Here is a 20,400-nt window from a genome sequence, read left to right as displayed (position 1 = left end):
AACAGAGAATCCATCAATAGAGCATTCAGTAAAGCATCAATAAATAATGAAACAGACCAGCTTGTTGATCTGCTGGTTGTACAGCTAGGGCTGCTTGGCTGATTAGGATGATGACTTGGGCCAACAGGAGAAGCAGGGCTGGACAGAGAAAAGTGACCAGAAGCAGTGGCTGGCTGGCTTGGCAATCTGCTGTTGCAGCGGCCACCACCAGTCCCCAGGCCGGCTTACCAAATTTTCTGGCCACCCTCCTGCACCGCTGCTCCTGGTGTGCATTCTTTCTCCTACTTCCTCTTTATTTATTATTTTGACAATTTATATACCACTTAATTACAACGCTTTCTAGGTGGTATGTACATAAGGTAAAGGTAAAGGGACCCCTGACCATTAGGTCCAGTCATGGCCGACTCTGGGGTTGCGGCGCTCATCTCACTTTATTGGCCGAGAGAGCCTGCGTACAGCTTCCGGGTCATGTGGCCAGCAGGACTAAGCCACTTCTGGCGAACCAGAGCAGCGCACAGAAATGCCGTTTACCTTCCTGCTGGAGCGGTACCTATTTATCTACTTGCACTATGACATGCTTTCGAACTGCTGGTGGGCAGGAGCAGGGACCGAGCAATGGGAGCTCACCTCGCAATGGGAGCAACCACGATCTTCTGATCGGCAAGTCCAAGGCTCTGTGGTTTAACCCACAGCGGCACCCATGTCCCCTGGTATGCAGGTAACTCAGTGCAATAAAAATAAAGGCTATAAAATCAGAATTCAGTTAAAACATTGCTGGAATAAAAAAGTACTCAGTAGGTGCCAGAAGTCCAACCAGGCGTGTGTGTGTGTGTGTGTGTGTGTGTGTGTGTGTGTGTGTGTGAGGGAGAGAGAGAGAGAGAGAGAGAGAGAGAGAGAGAGTGTGTGTTTTGGGCACAGAGTACTTGAAACCACTTGGTGGATTCAAGGTGCACTTCCAAGCCATGGCAATGCAGCTGCCTCAGGCAATTTTCATTTTTGAATCCTGAAATGGCACCATATATTTTTTTGTTATATAATTTCTGATGAACTTGTTTTTACTGCAAAGCAGATGTGCTTGTTGGATTTTCTTCCATGGCCAGGTTTGACTAATTTGGACCTTGATGTTGGGGAGAGGGTGGGATTTCCTGTTTCACTTCAGAAAGCAGGGGCATAGTGTGGGGACTGCTGATGGGTGGGGGGAGTCGTGACCCTGGGCACACAGTTTTTGAGGGAGTGCAAACCAGGGCCCCCCAAACAGGTTTCCCCAGCCTGGTGTTCCTGTCTGTCCGCCAAGGGCCAAGTCGGCTGGCCAGGCTCCCCTCTGCACAGGTGGGCAAGTGGCTCAGTGCAGCCCCTCTTTGCTCCGGTGATGGTGGGGTCATTCCGGCGGCATCAGTGGTGACGGCAGGGCTGGCATCCCCCTGCCCAGTGTGTGTGCGCCCTGCCTTCTCCCAGCATGTGAACATGCTCCCACCCTGGGCACTGGCAACCAATGCTACACCACTGTAAGAAATCAAAATATTTTGGGAAGATGACATGCTCACAGTGTTCATGGCAAACTAGTTTAGTCATAAAGTATTTGCTGTTTTTTATTGTTTTGTTAATCCCAGAAACAACGTGCCTGCAGTACCATCAGCAAGAGACTCCTCAGGCACACACAGAAAGCTCTGGGCTTGATCACTTTCCTTAATAAAGTTCAGATGACTTTACGCATATTGTTGTAAACCTCTTCATGCATGGAGTAAATGTCAGAATGTGACGCATCAATGTCTAGAGCCGGCCACCGTCTGTTTGCTGTTCAGCACTAGGCGTTGGAAGGCTTGCATTCTGACAGTTGGTGCAAGATCTCCATGCAGGAAGAGATTTTTAATTATGTGTGTAAAGCTATCAGAATGTTATTAAGGAAAAATTCAGTAAACAAACAAAGAAACAAACAAACACACGCAACAGTTTTGCAGCCTCTTCTGCTTCAAAACATTTCCAAAGAGTAAGGAAACCTTCAGAAGGAAATACAGTTATCTATTCCTCTATTCCAGTCAAAGAGCAGAAATGAAAAGCTTGCTGCTGCCCTGTTTCCCAAGCTGGCATGGTCTTATTTCTTCAGGGGAGCTAGAGGTCTGCATATTGGCTTTCTGCCTTGTTTGGATAACAGATGGCAGATTGCTACTGCTTGCACCAGAATCTAAGCTTGGAAGTCTCTGGCTGTGGTGTAGGGCATTTTCCTTCTTCATGCAGGAGGAAAGACAGAATTGCAAAGCAGGTGTAAGGAACCTCAGGCCCAGCTTCTGAGACTCTGTTCCACGTGCTCCTTTACGTGCGTAAGATGTGTCATGAGACAAATTGATTAATTCACCGCTGCGTGACAAGATGCACTCTTGAACTGGGATCACAGCTCTTGCTTGCCTGGGTGAAGATTGAAGAGATGTGCGGATAGACACCTCTGGGTCTTGCAGGACTGGGATGGAGCCAACTGTGTGAAGGTAAGAGCTGTGTAAGTTGCTCCACCCAGTTTTTACCAGCTGTAAACCTGTGGTTTACAGGAGAGGAAAGTTGCTCCTGCACTCAGGTCCTCTTTGCATGCATCCTGCAGGGATCTGGGTAGCTGCTGTGAAAACAGTTTGCTGGGTTAGAGGCTCCCTGGGCCCTGATCCAACAGGGCTCTTTTTACATTACACATGCAAGGCTTATTCTCTGCTTCCGAACGCCACTGGGACAGTTTGATAAGGTGGGGCTCAACAGCATGGATGTTGTTTCTTCTGTTTCTTGTAGAATGACTGTTCGTTGTCACTATCCTCCCCACACCCTCGCTTGTCCCCCATTTATCTCTTCTGACCTATGCATTTTCAGCAATGCCTTTTAACAGAGCCTGCTGCTGAGAACATAATATGTTCTTGTGTACATCCATTACGCTCTCACAAAGCAATTTGTTCAGGGCCGTAAAGCCCAGTTCCTGTAATTGATGGAGCGGTTGGGCAGGGGGGCTGCAGAGGGAGGATCAGCAATAAATTCCATAAGAGGAAACCTCTCCAATAAAATAATAGTCACCTGCTCTTATCAGGTGGATTCTGATAATAAAAAAATCAGCATTGGAAATGTTATGCAGGCAGCCCACATTAGGGTCCCGTTTACAAGCACACTCCCTAATTAAGCGCTCAGGGTCTGTGAGTAGGGAGCGTGTAAATATTCTTCGCCTTACTTTCTCTGGCATGTTAGTGGCAGCTTTAAAACAGGATGCACGCTGCCAGGTCCTCATAAAGTTCCCAATAAACGGTTCCAAATCAGTCACCGAAGTCACTGGTGGTGGTGGGAATTCACTGGGAACTGCTATCATTTGCCTGGGAAAATGAGCCTACACAAGTTGGCTGTTAGGCAGCTCCGCACCCCCAGGTGACTTCTGGGGGCTCAAATGCTGCCATAAGGTAAAAAAGGTAAAGGACACCTGGATGGTTAAGTCCAGTCAAAGGCGACTATGGGGTTGCAGCGCTCATCTCGCTTTCAGGCCGAGGGAGCCGGCATTTGTCCACAGACAGCTTTCTGGGTCATGTGGCCAGCATGACTAAACTGCTTCTGGCACAATGGAAAACCACGACAGAAACCAGAGTGCATGGAAACGCCGTTTACCTTCCCGCTCCTGTGATACCTATTTATCTACTTGCACTTTGATGTGCTTTTAAACTGCTAGGTTGGCAGGAGCTAGGACAGAGCAACGGGAGCTCAATCCATCTCGGACATTTGAACCGCCAGCCTTCTGACTGGCAAGCCTAAGAGGCTCAGTGATTTAGACTGCAGTGTGTCATAGGGGCATACCAGTGCTTCTGTGCAACCTGCTTGTCCTGTTTGTTCCCTTTCGTGTGGCAGGGAAGCTGACCATTCTTTTGATTTTCCCACAGTGCACCTGATATAGCCTTGCTTTCTGCCATTTGGAAAATTGAAATTGGTGTGCGGATTCTCAGACCCAGGCACTTCCTCCCGTCAAGGGAGTGGGAGTGTAAATCAACAGTCAGCCTCACTATTACAGCACTTTGCCAGGGACCTAGCATAGACCCTGCTGTTATGTATGAGGCCCCATATAAAGCATTGCCTTTAAACAGTCATGAATCCCCCCCCAAATCCTACAAACTAGTCTGTTATTCCCCTCAGAGAACTACTACATCCAGAGTAGCTTCACAGGCAGACCCTCTTTCCAGGGAATTCTGGGAATTGTAGCACAGATGAGGGGAAGAGTAGTCTTTTACCAGCTCTCTGCACCCGCAACCAACTATAGTTCCTGGGATTTTTGGAGGGAAGCTGTGAATACTTTCAGCATACCCAACCTCTCCTCCAAGAAGCTCAAGGTGGCGTATACAGTTCTTCCCCTGCTCCATTTCATGTTCACAACAACCCTGTGAGGTAGGTTAGGCAGAGAGACAAGAGGCTGGGCCAAGGTCACCCAGTGAGCTTCATGGCTGAGTGTACATTCCTGGTCCCAGCTTCTGGTGCTGCTAGCCATCGGGGTCTCCCCTAGTTCCTTGGAGTGGCAAAGGTGGACAAAGTCTCTGAGCACAAAGAGGCCATGCTATGTGCTTCTTGCCAGATGTTTACCAGTTGGAAGGGACCTCGAAGGTCATCAAACCCAACCTGCCACCAATCTGTAGCCAGGATCCCTGAAAGGTAGCCATCCAGCCCTTCTCTAATGGGGGAGAGCCTACCCCCTTCTGACGCAGCCTCTTTTGAACACCTTGTATCATCAATAAATTATTCCAAGTGTCCATTCTTGCAATTCCAGCATATTGGTTTGGGTCCTAACCTCAGCATGGGACGCGGGTGGTGCTGTGGTCTAAACCACTGAACCTCTTGGGCTTGCCGATCAGAAGGTTGGCCGTTCGAATCTGCATGATGGGATGAGCTCCGGTAGCTCTGTCACAGCTCCTGCCAATCTAGCAGTTCAAAAGCACACCAGTGCAAGTAGATAAATAGGTACTGCTGTGGCGGGAAGGTAAATGGCTTTTCTGTGTGCTCTGGCACTTGTCATGGTTGTTCCGTTGTGCCAGAAGCGGCTTAGTCATGCTGGCCCCATGACCCGGAAAGCTATCTGGTGGACAAATGCCAGCTCCCTTGGCCTGAAGTGAGATGAGCGGCACAACCCCATAGTTGTCTTTGACTGGACATAACCGTCCAGAGGTCCCTTACCTTTATCTTTACCTACCCTCTACAGCAAGTCTTCATCCATCTGATGCCCTTCAGTTGTTGTTGGACTACTGCAACTCCCATCAGGCACAGCCAACAGGCAAAGGTGATGGGGCTTCTAGACCAAATCATCTGAAGGGCACAAGACTGTTCCGAAACAGCATAAAACAAAATTGTTGTTTGTGTGTGCATCCCTCAGCATGTAACTTTCTGCCCCAAGTGTGTGTCTCTGACGAGAAGGAGCAACAGGGTACGTTCTTGCTACCTTGCCCTGTATGATATCCTGGCAGGGCAGTTGCCCGTTCATCTTCAGAGGAGGTAAAGTACTTCTTCAATTGATGGAATGGTTGATTGACTGTATTTCTGTGCTGCTTTTCATTCAAATGCATCTGAAAGCGGCTTGCAAACAATAAATAACAATAACAGAACAAAACAGAACAAATCTGGCATAAATCATATGAAATAATTTACAAGTCATCATTAAAATGGTTGCAATCTATAAACCACTATTAACAAAAATAAGCTAAACATCACAATTGCAGCAAAAGTCATGTTATATTATTAACAAATCAATACGCCATTTATCATCTCTTGGGATCCGCCCCCAGAGAGGCTGGGGCAACCCAGCCGGAGGGGAGGCATATACTGTACTAATACTAATACCAATACTGTACTACATACTACTACTAATAAGCCATATGAACAGCATTGCAGGTCTCTGTGTGATAACTGTATTTTTGTGCACATGGGGATGAGTGCTTTTCTTCCCTCAGGTAAAAGGGCCCATGCCCACTGCAGAAGCTGTTGAAATATTTTTGCGTTAAGAGAGAGGAGCCAGGGAAGAAGGCAGGCAGGCAAAAGAAGAAGAAGAAAGGGAAGCATGAAAAAAACGGACAGGCCTGTTGTGAGTCCTGCCTCCACACAATTGCTCTCTTGTCTCCTTGCCTATGCTCTTTGCATTCCGCTTTTAAATGCATTCTCCTATGATGCGTCATGAAAAAGCCGAGGGGACGGGTAGCAAGCTGGTTGAAAAAGCTCTCCTCTTTCTCTAATTGGAGACAGATCTTGAAGACAAATGGAGCCACTGTCCTTTCTTGCTGAGGAGAAGGAGGAGGCAGCCTTCTCATGTGACCAGCATAGCTTTCTCAGGCCCTCACAACTGGGCCATGTTGACAACCAGGACGCAAATTAAGTCCTGCAGTAAAACCTATTGTCAGGCAATTTATGAGTGGGAAAGAGAAAGAGAGAGAGAGAGAGTTTCCCCTTGATTTATATGGAACCATGGCTTGTTTTAAGCTTTATATGCCAGCCACAACTTTTCGCACTAGGCCATAGTGTGCCTTTTAATATGAGTAACCTTTAGGCTGTGCAATCCAGCAGTCTGCTATCATTCAGATTGCAGAACGTGAGGGTTTGTGAGTGAGTGAGATGCTATCCATTCACTACTCTCAAAAGTATAAACAGGCTTATTTTAGAGGCAACTGGCTCTTAGCAGTAACACCAGGCAGCTGGGAATCCTGAGAATTACACGGAAGAATCCACAGAGTGATTCCTTCCTAAACAGTTTCCACCCTCCACCTCAGTGTCAAACACATGCACTTTCGTGTCTCTAGCCTAGAAAATTCACATTTTAAAACATCTAATTGTTTTTTGCCAGTTGCATAACAATCCCTTCCACTGATTCCCAACCCCACCGACACAAATTAATGAAATAATTTTCGATCCAAAAAGCTACACATATGTCGGTGTGCAGGATGGGAAATCTTTAGTCCTTCATGGACACTTCCAGACTGTTGCCATTTTAGGTTGGTGATTCCGTCACATACCTGCAAATTCAGATTGTGCAGTTAAAACTGATTAGGTGGTCTTACAGGACAAACCTCCTTCTCCTGCCAAATACCTGACTTTTTGCAGTAAGGAAAGTGATGGGGAAAAGCACTGAAAAGTGTGGGATAACACTTGCTGTGATGCAACGTCATCTAGCCTTCTTGCAAGCAAATCAGAGTGACTGCTCATTGAAGCAGGTCATCTGGAAGCACCTCAGACGTAGCTGGACTCCCATTTGTAATGGAATAATTCCATTCCTGAGTGTCTGCAGTCTTGTCCATTCTTCTGCTTCTCCTATTGCTTTCACCAGAAAAAAAACCTGCTGCCTACCACTGAAATGGAACAAACGTCAATTCCACCCACCCACCCCCATAGCTTGACATTTATTCTAATTCAGCGGTAAACAGCAAGTTTTTCTCAAGTAAAGCAGCAGGACACATGTTTTCTAGGCCTGGATCAAGGGGAAGTGTGAATGAGCCTTTTGTCAGCTCTTTGAAACAAATACTATAGGCAGAGAACCTAACTGGACCTAATACTCCATTGTGATATGCACAGACTAAAGCAGACATTGACAGCTTCTCTATTTTTGTGGGAAACTGTAAGTCAGCCTTCTGCAACCTGGTGTCCCCCAGACATCTTGCACTCCAACTCCCATCAGCCCCAGCCATCATTGCCTCTGGTTCAGGATGATGGGAGTTGTAATCCAAAAACAGCAGGAGGGCACCAGGTTGAGGAAGTCTGGTGTATATGCTATATCTCTCACGTGCTATTTTCTATTTGTTGGGAGCAAAAGTGTAAAATAATAATAATTATTATTATTCTACGTCTTTATCAAAAGTTGGTGGATTCATCATCAGAGACCAGATAACAACAGTATCTCCTTGACCAACTGTTAGCCACCTCTATGTCTGAAAATTGGATTTGCAGAATCTGGATTCGAATTTCTGCTCTGCTGGCATGTTTACTAGGCATCCTAATGTTTGGCTTGGCCAGCTTTACAAGGTCGTTGTGAGGTTCAAAATGCTGCTCTCAGCTCTGTCCGGGAAGTGAAAACGAGGCAAACATTCCTCTGTTTAGCAGGAAGAATTAAATATTGAAGTTACTCTAGCAGCTAGCATGACCCTTGACAGAGAGAAATCAGAGAAACTCTATGTATAATTCAGCCATCACCTTACCGACTCTTCAATCAGTAAGAGCCTTTTGGAATGAAATACTAATTTGAAACATTTTGTCCTCAGTGTGCCGCCCACTGCGATTTCAGTGTGTCAGTTTGTAAAACTTCACATTAGAGCTGCTGTCGCTTCCTTTTAAACTCGTCCCCTTTTAAAGTGAACTAAATCTGGGTCATTCCAAAAAATTATTTCTAATGGTGCTAATTCAAACCCACCTCCATAGACCAGGGGTGCTTCAAGACTGTCACCTTTCTGTGGCATTCAAGTGCATAGTTATTTTCTGCAATTAAGGTGGAATACAGCACTCTGTAGCTCTGTCACAACAAATCCTCTTAAAAACGATAACACTGTCTTTTTGCAGTTAGGAAAGTAACAGGGAAAATGTTCCAAAAAGTGTGGAATTAACAAATTGTTAATTAGAAGGTGTATAAATGCCCCCAAAGAAAATCAGGATGAATACTAATAAATAACCACCCTTTAAACAAATAATAATGAATGCTCAATAAAGACCAGGCACAGGACAATTCTGGACTGAGACTATTTTCGAATGGGATTCTGGCAAATTCAAGTTGCACAATTATAGTTGATGGGAAGGTCTTTATTGCAACAAACTCACTTCCTCAAAAGATTAGACTTTATGCGATAAGGAAAGTGACAGGAAAATGCACAGGAATTTGCAACCCTTGCTTTGACATAGTACCATCTAACCTCCCCACAAACAAATCAAGGCAATGCTAATTAAATAGGCAACTTCATCTAGTCTCCCGGAAAATCAATCAGGATGAATGGATAAACAGGTGGTCTGGAGAAGCCCCAAACCTCAAGGGGAACAAACAGAGGAGTGTGGCTGTAGAATAATGATTTACAAAAGCCATTCTCCCTAAAATGACATGCATCATTTCAGAAATCCTGAGCTATATTTTATCCTTTATAGTCTCATTAAATGTGGTATGTTTGGAGTAGAAGAAGAGACAATGGCAGATTTTTCTGTTTTGATTATGAATTGTTCAGTGAAATGTTATGCTTGTATACAATCAAGTACAATGTCTTCTCTAGTGGGTTTGTTTAGGGCAGGACTGGGCAAACCTGTGGCCCTCCAGATGATGTTGGACGCCAGCTCCCATCATCCCTGGCGATTGGCCATGCTGGCTAGAGCTGATGGGAGTTGGCATTCAACAGCATCTGGCTCCACATCCCTTGAATAGCCAAGGAACTGAGAGCCTCAACCTCAACCAACTGAGCTAACTGACGATATTATATACAAATGCGTTCCAAATGTCATTATACTTGTCCACACGAGGAGCACATCTATAAGCCGTAAGGGTCATTATAGCTTCCACCCATTGATTAAATGGAGCCGTACACTTATCGTTCCAGTGCATCACTATCAGTTTGGCACCTTCATTGTACAGCTTTGTTGCATGCTGAAAATGCACCTCCTTACCTTGACCTTTTGACAGTTTCTCTCTTGTTTTGATGGACCCACTTCTTCTGCTGAATGTATGTTGCTCTGTCCATTTTACAATTGCATCTGTTTTTTATCATTGTTGTTTTCTATTGCTTGCAACCTGCCCTGGGACCTTGGGTGAGTAAGAAACCTTATAAACAAACAAACAAACAAACAAACAAACAAACAAACAAACAAGCTTGCAACTTGGAAAAGACTGCATGGCACTGTGAGCTACTGTATCTAGCCCTGGTCGGCTTGCCCGGGCTTTTAATTAGCTCAGATGCCTGTAGCGGCAGAACCAACATCTTCCCAGTTTGGCTACGAAGGCAGTGCTGGGGTTTTAGAGATGCACATGCCAAGCCGCTCATTTTCACAGGCGATTGCCCCATTGAGATACTGTATTTGTGAACTCAAGTGTTCCTCCAGTGTGTCTGTATATGAATGTAGGGACATTCTTTTCCTGGGAAATCTGCAGTTAGGGGAAAGGAATGTGAGGGCTACTGTCTACTGGAAGAGAGGGGCTCATTGTAAGTTTCGGTCCAGCTCCACATTGCATCGAGGTGGTGGTGAGTGTGCTAGCAGCAGGCTTAATTGTATGGGGTCTGCATTACTGCAGGGAGGACACACACGTATCCATGCAATGCCTCAGCACATGCGTCTCTGACCTGACCTGCTTGCTAGTTCAGCATCTCTTCAAGCCTCAAACTTTGCATCGGCCACCTGATTCTCTCTGCAGTTCTGCTCATCCCTTGGCCTTCCTGGCTAAGTTGCCATAAACCTTCTAGGGTGTCGAGTGGTTAAGAGACTGGAAGCTGGCAGGGTTATATTTTGAGACCCTGGATCAACATCTCTCTCTCTCTCTCTCTCTCTCTCTCTCTCTCTCTCTCTCTCTCTCTCTCCTCTCTGGTTGGCATCTGTCTGTCTTGAGAGACAAAGGAGGAGTGTAGCTTTGGGGTGAGGTTGCAGCGCCTGCTTTGGCTGTAGAATGTTGCAGCGCCTGCTTTGGCTGTAGAGACTGATATGGGAGAGATATGCTTTGTTGCAGCTGGGGCATAGGAAGGCATGCAGTTGTGCTGCTGCAGATGCACCAGGGTGTTTCTTCTCTAAGTGCTTCTGCCACTTCCCCCCAGAAGAATCCTATTGTTCTATTAACCCAGTAGGTTGGGGTAGGGAGCATTTGGCCATCCAGATGTTGCTGATTGACAACTCCCAGCAGTCCCACCAAGGATGGCCAATGGGATGGTGAGAGAAGAAGGGCAGAGGTGTTCCCCACCCCTGCAGAAGGTTGAGGCAGCTCTTGATTCTTCAGCTTTTTGTGCCAAGGTTAACTAGGGTACTGAGTAAGGATGAAGTCTCTCTAAAGCAGTGCTTCTCAACCTTGGGTCTCCTCCTGCTGTTGTTGGTCTACAGCTCCCATCATCCCCGACCAATGGTCCTGCTAGCTTGGGATGGTGGGAGTTGTAGTCCAGCAACAGCAGGGGACTCAATTTTGAGGGGGGAAACTGTTCCAAAGTATGGGTGGGGAACCTCAGGCCAGTGTGCTGAATGTGTCCCCTTCCCAGCCTCTCTGTCTGGCCTTTGGGACTCTCCCAAGATCTAGAACACACTCCTTCTCCATGGACGCAACATCTCTGCTCTGCATCCCCTTTGAGTGCTTTTGCTTCGTTGGAATGTGTCTTTGCGCTCAGATAGCATTTCTAGCTTGCCTAAATGGCAGATATGGAGGGGGTGTTTGTGTGTCATTCAAAAACTTCCAGATTTTATGATGCTGGAACGTAGCCGGCTGCACAAAGCTAAGAGTTCCACCTGTTCTTCCACCCACTTTTGGCTGTAGCCCCTCCCACTTTGCCCTCTGGCCCTGCTCCCCATTGCCAGGTGGCACCCCCAAAAGGTTGCACGTGAGGGAATGTGGCTCCCTGGCTGAAAAAGCCCCTTAAACCTGCTGCGAACCTCCCTGGGGACATCAAGGAATCTGAAGGAAGGTCACGGGCAATATGTTCAGGGAAGGAGTTTAATTGAAATTGATTCAATGGCACAATCTGCTCAAGGAGCAGTTTAAAAGGTTTAGCAACGGCACAAATAATAGCAGGGGTGAAACAAAGGTCAGCTAACGATTGCAAGATGCAGTCCTGCTTCTAAAAAGCGAGGGTAGGTAGACCCCCCCCCCGACGCAGATTAAAGTGCGGCAAGCTTTCTTTATATGTTTGTTGTGAAGGATTTGGGTTTGGACAGCAGAGATTTAAGACTGCTAGGACGAATGCTTTGATGTTCCTTAATGGTACGTGGTCCAGGCACATCTTTTGCCAGGGAAATTACAGGTAAATGGCCCAGAAAGACTAGGAAATACTTGGAGAAGCTGACTGACCCCTCTACCAGCACTTGCAATGAAGGGTGATGTAACCCAATCTGTATCCGTCCTGGATTTGAAATTGCTTTTACCTATGAAATGTATTTTATTTTTTACATATGGAAGTGTTTTTAATTGTTTTTTAATTGTCATAATTGTGTAAATATTTTTATTGCCAAATTGTTTTGAGATATAGTCTGGGAAGCAATTTATAACTGTGAATGAATAAATCGTGTGTTTGTGCGTGCATGTGCCTGCTTGCAAATATCTCTCCCCCCACGCATAACTTGCTTTCTTAATCCATTCTTCTCCCTCTTTTCCCCCCAGTCAGTTCCAAAACTGAAGACTTCCTTGTCTGGCTACGTTATGACTGCCCAGACTCTTTTTCTCCAGCCCCTACCTAAGCAGGTAGGGAGATTTCATAGCTAGTAGGCACCAGCCATCACAAACCAGCAAGGAACATCTTTAGTTTCACTCATTAGCACTGAAGGAGAAAACATCACCAGCCATCAGCTGAAGAAACGCCAGCTGAAAGGTCATGCTTTTGTGGTTGCCTAGGCAATAGGTACACAAAATCAAAAAGGCATTGGAGAGCTGTGAAAGAGGAATTCCTGGTCTCCCCTTCCCCATAATTTCATATCTTTCCTATTTCTTTCCCATCTTTTTTTATCTGCTCCCACCCCCCCACCAAAAAGTTGCACTAATGTATGCTAAACTGTTTTCTCTGCCCTTCAACCTGGATTTTTATAGATGTTATTTTTCTTTGATTAGATAAGGATTTAGGATCAAAGGGAGGTATAAATAGCTGCTTACTAGATGGATCTAGATTTTGCAGGTATTGCAGTCATTCAGACAGAAAGCCCTAGAAGTTGGACTAATGCAGCTCTGCATGTCTTGTGTGTCTTTAACTGGGGTTGTGGGGGGAGGGAGAAAGAGACCTTTGATAAGACGTAAATTGCTTTTCTTTAAAATAATAGTTAACAGATAGATGCAGATTTTCCATTCATTTGGCCTTAAGTAATACTTTTTTTAAAAGTCTGCTGCATTCTGTGGCTTTGCATTAAAAAATGGATTAACTCCACATCAGATGAAAAGGACACCCTTATTTTATTTTTCAAGCTTGCATCTTGGAAAACGTCATACTACACAATTTGGCTACAATAGATTTCTTTAGATTCCAGTAGATTCCTGCCTCAAGTTATCTCCTGCTTTTCTGATATGGGTTGCCATATTTTGAAGAGCAAAAAAGAGGACACATTTGCTGACTTCTGCTTTTAGCACTATGAAAACTCTGCCCATGAAAAAGAGGACATGTCCTGGAAAATGAGGACATATGGCAACCCAGATATAAAAAGTTGTTGTGCTTCTTTTTACATCTGTGTGGGTTGAGGTTGATTTGGAGGCTTCAGCTGGTGGAAGAATGCTGTAGCTAGGTTGCTTGTGGCTACTACTGCCAGCGGGACGCGGGTGGCACTATGGGTTAAACCACTGAGCCTTGGACTTGCCAATCAGAAGGTCGGTGGTTCGAATCCCTGTGACGGGGTGAGCTCCCTTTGCTCGGTCCCTGCTCCTGCCAACCTAGCAGTTCGAAAGCACGTCAAAGTGCAAGTAGATAAATAGGTACTGCTCTGGCGGGAAGGTAAACGGTGTTTCCGTGTGCTGCTCTGGTTCGCCAGAAGTGGCTTAGTCATGCTGGCCACATGATCCGGAAGCTGTATGCCGGCACCCTCAGCCAATAAAGCGAGATGAGCGCCACAACACCAGAGTTGGCCACGACTGGACCTAATGGTCAGGGGTCCCTTTACATTTACCTTACTACTGCCAGCATGCAATTCCTTGCTTGTGGGATTTGCACTGGCAGCCAGTCTGCTACCAGGGCCAAGTTCAGAGTGTTGTTGGTATTAATATGAAAGGCCCTATACAGCTCAGGACCATGCTGCTTGAGAGGCACTTTCAACCCTTATATAAGCCTAGTGGGTCACTGCAGTATGTGGGAGAGCTTCTCCTGCAAGTCCCAAAGATATTGGAAGACCTTTTCACAGTGACTTGGAGCAGATCTTTCAGTGTGGCTGCCATTGTTGAGATAAGACGGGTGCCCATCAACTTAACTTTACAGAAACAACTGGAGATATTTTTATAATAATAATAATAATAATAATAATAATAATAATAATAATAATAATAATTTATTATTTATACCCCGCCCATCTGGCTCGGTTTCCCCAGCGACTCTGGGCAGCTTCCAACAGAATATTAAAATATTATAGTCTATTAAACAGTAAAAGCTTCCCTAAAGAGGGCTGCCTTCAGATGTCTTCTAAAAGTCTGGTAGTTGTTCTTCTCTTTGACATCTGGTGGGAGGGCGTTCCACAGGGCAGGTGCCACTACCGAGAAGGCCCTCTGCCTGGTTCACTGTAACTTGGCTTTTCGCAGCGAGGGAACCGCCAGAAGCCTCTCAGCGCTGGACCTCAGTGTCCGGGCAGAATGATGGGGGTAGAGATACTCCTGCAGACACTCCTGGCTTTTCCATGAGTGGCCTCTGCCATGGGCACGGTTTTTATCTAATGTTGCTTTTAACTGTTTTTGTTGTTGTTGAATTTTGTAAACTGTATGTGTGGAAGGTGATTAATAACTAACTAACAAGATATATAACCTGATTTCTTCCTAACTTCCACTCCAACCATGCACCTGTGACTCAGGTTCATGTATCTGATGAAGTGCATTCTGGTCTATGACCACATATGTGATAATAAATTTGCTAGCTTTTAAGGTGGCATTTAAGGGACATGGGTGGCACTGTGGTCTAAACCACTCAGCCTCTCAGGCTTCCTGATCAGAAGGTCCGCAGTTCGAATCCCCACAACGGGGTGAGCTCCCCTTGCTTTGTCCCAGCTCCTGCCAACCTAGCAGTTCGAAAGCACACTAAATAGGTACCGCTTCAGCAGGAAGGTAAACGGTGTTTCCATGCACTGCTCTGGTTTCATCAGCAGCGGCTTAGTCATGCTGGCCACATGACCCGGAAAGACTGTCTCCGGACAAGCGCTGGCTCTCTTGGCCTGTAAAGTGAGATGAGTGCCGCAACCCCAGAGTCGTCTGCGACTGGATTTAATGGTCACCTTTACCTTTTTTTAAGGTGGCATAAGATTCTTTGTGGCTTTTGTAGAAAGGGACTTTGCAGGTTCTCACCTCGGATTAAAAGGCAGGGGGAAATTAAATTACCGTAACCACTGTCCTCCTTAAAGCTTTTGAGTAGGCATGTTTCTTGTCTTCCAAGCAGCAAAAGAAAGCTCCCTGTCTCTGCTGTCATTCTCCCTTCCACCATGGTGTGTGTATATGTGTGGAGGCTGCCAATGAGAAGCCGAGATGATCAGACGCCTCTTTTAATGGATCTCACCCCCACCCTCTCTCAAATCCCCTGGTGATGGTTTGACAATCCTGACCTAAATTAGGAAGCCATAGTCTTTGTATGCTTCATTCCCATGACTTCAAAGATAGGCACAGAACTCAAGCGGCTGAGAAAGAACAGAGGTTGCCAGCTTGATATAAAATCATAGCACTAAGGAACCCTGGTGTCATCTAGTCCAACTCCCTGCAATGCAGGAATCTTTTGCAGGATCCATAGTTCTGCTCCCCAGCAGAGATTGCGGGCTCTTTCTGCTTTTAAACACACACACACACACACACACACACACACACACACACGTAGAAGCACAAAAGAAGCAAACAAACACACAACCTGCTTTCCTTCCTTTTTCCTGGTCAATACATTGATTGACTTAGGGATTTCCCCCTGAAATGTAAGCTTAGCGTAGAGTGATTTTTTTCAGTGGCTGCAAACTCTAAATTTAGAGGTGGTAAGTGGAGGAGACCTGCAACGAAGGTCACATCTGCACCAAGCATTTATAGTTCTCTTATACCACTTTTAACAGTCATGGCTTCCCCCCAAAGAATCCTGGGAACTGTGGTTTGATGCAGGGGCTGAGAGTCTTTAAGAGACCTCTGTTCTCCTCACAAAGCTACAGATTCATGAAGGTAGCCGTGTTGGTCCAATGCAGTCGAAATAAAAATATAAAAAATTGTCCAATAGCACCTTATAGACCAACTAAGTTTGTTCTGGTACTGTATAAGCTTTCGTGTACATGCACACTTCTTCAGATACACTGAAACAGAAGTCACCAGACCCTTATATATAGTGGGAGGGTGGGGTATTTCTCAGAAGGGTAGTAGGAGATGGGTGATTGGCCCAATGGGTATAGTAAACCTGTTGATTACTGTTAACGACTGCAATTAGTCCAACAGGAAAAAGCAAGGGATAGCATGCATATGCATGTGTAATGAGACTAGAATCCAATATCTCTCTTCAGACCAGGCCTCTCCATAGTTTTCAGTTTGGTGGTAAGATGTAATTCAGCAACTTCTCTTTCAAGTCTATTTCTGAAATTCTCTTGTAATAAGACAGCAGCTTTGAGATCTTGTTTTGAATGCCCTGGGAGACTGAAGTGTTCTCCTACAGGTTTATCTGTCTTGAGAGCTACAAAGTAGTTTAGCAGTCAGTCCTTCTCCCCATGGGGCCTTGTGACAACCATGGTGTGGATAGAGTGAAGTTAAGTTTTCCCTTCCTTCCTTTGTTTATTTTATTATTATTTACAATGCCCATACAACCACACATATACCAAAACTTAAATACAAGCAATGCAGAAACACCAACATAAATACTACATTTAAGTCACTTCCCTCCATCATTATTTGTCATTTCTTTTTTTTATGTTCTAATGCAAATTGCAGTTTGTCTCTCTCATCCTTGGTATTGTTGTTTTACTAATATTTCGTTTTCTGAGTCAACTTTACAAACTTAATCTAAACATATCAGCATGTTGTCTTTAGAACAGTGTTTGCTCATGTATTCTTCAAACCATTTCCATTGTGACCTTAGTTTCTGGCTTGTTTGATATCTTATTATTGCAGTTAATTTTGCCAACTCAATAAATTCTAAAAGTTTATTTAGACAATCTTCCTTTGTAGCTATGTAGTTTCCTTTCCAGATTTTAGCAAGTAGGAGCCTTTCTATATTTCTGTAGAAAGAGGAACAAGACAAGGCTGTCCCTTATCCCTGTTACTTGTTCATATTAATATTAGATATATTAAATTTGGTAACAAGGAAGGAGGAAGAAATCAAGAGGATTACGTTAGGGAAAAGGTCCTTCAAGCTGATGATATAATATTAACAGTAGAAGATAAAAAAAAAGCATCCCTAAATCTTTAGAAAAAATAATAGAATTTGGTGAAGTGTCGGGATTCAGACTCAACAAAGCCAAAACAAAACTAATGGTCAAAAATATGCAGGAGGAAGAAAAAAAAAAAGATTTGAGAAAAATAACAGGATTGGAAATAATCAAAAAAGCAAAATATTTGGGCATCCTAATTACAATGTAAAACATTAATTTGTATGAGGACAATCAAAAGACTTACCAGTTCTAAAAAAAAAAAAAGGGAGAGCCTTACAAAGTTCGCACAGAAGTATAATATTGTTTATTTTAACTCGCCTGTGAAAACAACTCAGAAGCTATTAAGAAGAAAAAGGATAACAACAAGAAGATTGGTAGATGGGACTGGTGAACATTAAAAGCAGCACAAATATGAGATGATCGGACCCTACTGAACTCGAAGCATGGGAACCCCCAACAAAATTTATAATTTGCCAAAATATTCAGATTTTATGATTTGTATTGGTGTAATTTGGAATAATTAATGTGATATGATTGGATTGTTTAATGGAAAACTTAATAAAAATTATTATAAAAAAACCTGGAAAGAAATAAGAAGAGCTCTAGAAATCTGGTCAAGATTGAAACTATCATTCTGGGGAAGAATTTCAGTAATAAAAATGAATATATTGCCCATTTTGCCTCTTTCAGATGATTCCAATCATAACAAAAATAAGATTGTTTCGAGAATTGGAGGAAAGTTTTAACAAAATTGATCTGGCAAGGAAAGAAACTGCGCATCAGTTACAAACTATTGATGGGTAAGAAAGAGAGAGGAGGATGTGTGTGGCCAAATTTCAAAATTTATTACGAAGCTGAGTGTTTAATCTGGATAAAGGATTGGATTTTATTGGGAAAATTAGCTATGTTAGACCTAGAGAGCTTTAATAATAGATATGGGTGGCACGCTTACCTGAGTTATGGCAAAATAAAAGTCCACAAAGGATTTAACAACCATATTATCAGGAGTGCTTTATACAAAGGGTGGGCTACATATCAACCATTACTAGAACCAAACACACCATGGTGGCTGTCTCCCTTAGAGGCTTTCACGGTTAAAAAACTAAATATGACAGGGAACTGGGCAACGTATAGGCAACTATTAAAAGAAGAAGAAGACCAGATAAAATTGAAATTATTTGAAGATATAAAGCACCACTTCACAGACTGGCTTCAATACCAGCAACTAAGCAAACTCTTTAATTTGGATAAAAAATTAGGCTTTGAGAAGGGAAGAATCAAAATTACAAAAAGTTGTACTAGGAAATAACAAAAAAATATTATCAAAAGTATATGATTTATTGTTGGAATGGAACTTAAAAGATGATGTAGTAAAAGAAGTACAGATCAAATGGGCCCAAGACATCGGACAGGTAATATACCTAGAACAGTTGGATAGGCTTCTAAAGGCTGATATAAGGTTCACCGCCTGTTATTGTATAAAAGAGAACATTATGAAAATGTTTTACAGGTGGCACATAACACCTTCAAAACCTTGCCAAAATATACAAGTCGTGGTGCAATCTTTGTTGGAAATCCAAGGAGGTAAAGGAAACCATGATACTTATGGTGGGGTTGCGGAGAAGTTAAAAAAAAAATGGAGTTGTGTGCATGAGGAATTTAAAACATACTCAAAATTCCTCTAGGAAAAAAAAAATCTGAGGCATTTTTAATGAGCATATTGAAAAGATAGGAAAACATTATTTCTCAGGTTTTCCCTTCCTCATCCTGCCCCCATAGTCCCAGAGCTGCTTAAAGATAAAGGTAAAGGGGCCCCTGACCACTAGGTCCAGTCGTGACCAACTCTGGGGTTGCAGTGCTCATCTCGCTTTACTGACCGAGGGAGCCGGCGTACAGCTTCCGGGTCATGTGGCCAGCATGACTAAGCCGCTTCTGGTGAACCAGAGCAGCGTTTAACCCGCCGAAGTGGTACCTATTTATCTACTTGCACTTTGACGTGCTTTCGAACTGCTAGATTGGCAGGAGCAGGGACCGAGCAATGGGAACTCACCCTGTCGCGGGGATTTGAACCACCGACCTTCTGATTGGCAAGTCCTAGACTCTGTGGTAAGTGTGCACGTCAAACGGTATGATTTGTGTAGAGTTACATTGATATTTTTAAGGCATTCCCCTTCCCCCCTTCTTATCAGCCAATTTCCTTTATTTGTACAGTAGTACCTCAGGTTAAGTACTTAATTCGTTCCAGAGGTCCGTACTTAACCTGAAGCACCACTTTAGCTAATGGGGCCTCCTCCTGCTGCTGCACCGCCGGAGCACGATTTCCCTTCTCATCCTGAAGCAAAGTTCTTAACCTGAAGCACTATTTCTGGGTTAGTGGAGTCTGCAACCTGAAGCGTATGTAACCTGAAGCGTATGTAACCTGAAGCGTATGTAACCCGCGGTACCACTGTATTCCTTCTGTGAAGTATAAGGTACACTAGTCATTTATATTTTTAAAAATATCTTCCATCAATCAAAGGTGATTCACAATTTCTCCCCTACAGTGGTACCTGCAGCAGCAGTGTGGCACAGTGGTTAGAATGTTGGACTAGGACCTGGGAGACCAGGGTTCAAATCCTCGCTTAACCATGAAGCTCCCTGGGTGACCCAGGACCAGTCACTCACTCTCAGCCTAACCTACCTGGCAGGGTTGTTTTGAGGATGAAACGGAGAGGAGAACTATATACGGCTCCTTGGCGGAAAGGTGAGACAGAGATGCAACAAACCAATAAATATAGAAATCAGCTCAGCCCATCAAAAACCTGGAGGGAAAAAGGTAAGACTTTGTCTGACACCGAAAAGATGTTAGCAAAGGGACCAGGCGGGCCTTAACAAGGAAGAGCATTCCCTATATTCTTCACCTGTTTATTTTATTTCATTTATTTCATTTCATTTACATTTAGATCGGGGCCCTCCAATCCTGTCTGCGGGGACACCCACTTTCACCAGGTCTTCGCTGCGAGTGATGCTGGGGTTCTCCACCTCTGTTTCCTTCATTTTCTTCTGCTGTTTGTGCTTCTGTGTGGTGTTTTATTTGCAATCCCTTCCAGGGCAGGGTCCTGTCCTCTTGTACTTTGCAAGGCACCACGCACACTCATGGAATGATGCTGACAATAGATACATAAGCAACACTTCTTTTTTGTAATTCTGCCAGGATGGACTGGTGCACTGTCA

The 20,400-nt window shown here is 44.3% G+C and overlaps 1 protein-coding gene across 1 annotated transcript in view; it reads left to right on the top strand.

Moving 5' to 3' along the window:
* Positions 1 to 1,950: 1,950 nt before the first annotated feature.
* GPR50 (G protein-coupled receptor 50) overlaps positions 1,951 to 20,400 on the top strand; it is a gene marked incomplete at its 5' end in the record, with an annotated part of 66,986 nt that continues 48,536 nt past the window's right edge. The window contains 2 exons of the mRNA XM_081897665.1: positions 1,951 to 2,480; positions 19,875 to 19,930. Coding sequence (XP_081753791.1) covers positions 19,888 to 19,930 — 43 coding nt within the window. The remainder of the gene's footprint in view (positions 2,481 to 19,874; positions 19,931 to 20,400) is intronic.

Source organism: Podarcis melisellensis (assembly GCF_964234715.1).
Source record: "Podarcis melisellensis genome assembly, chromosome: Z".
Lineage (NCBI taxonomy): Eukaryota > Metazoa > Chordata > Lepidosauria > Squamata > Lacertidae > Podarcis > Podarcis melisellensis.
This window is presented reverse-complemented; position numbering and strand designations above follow the sequence as displayed.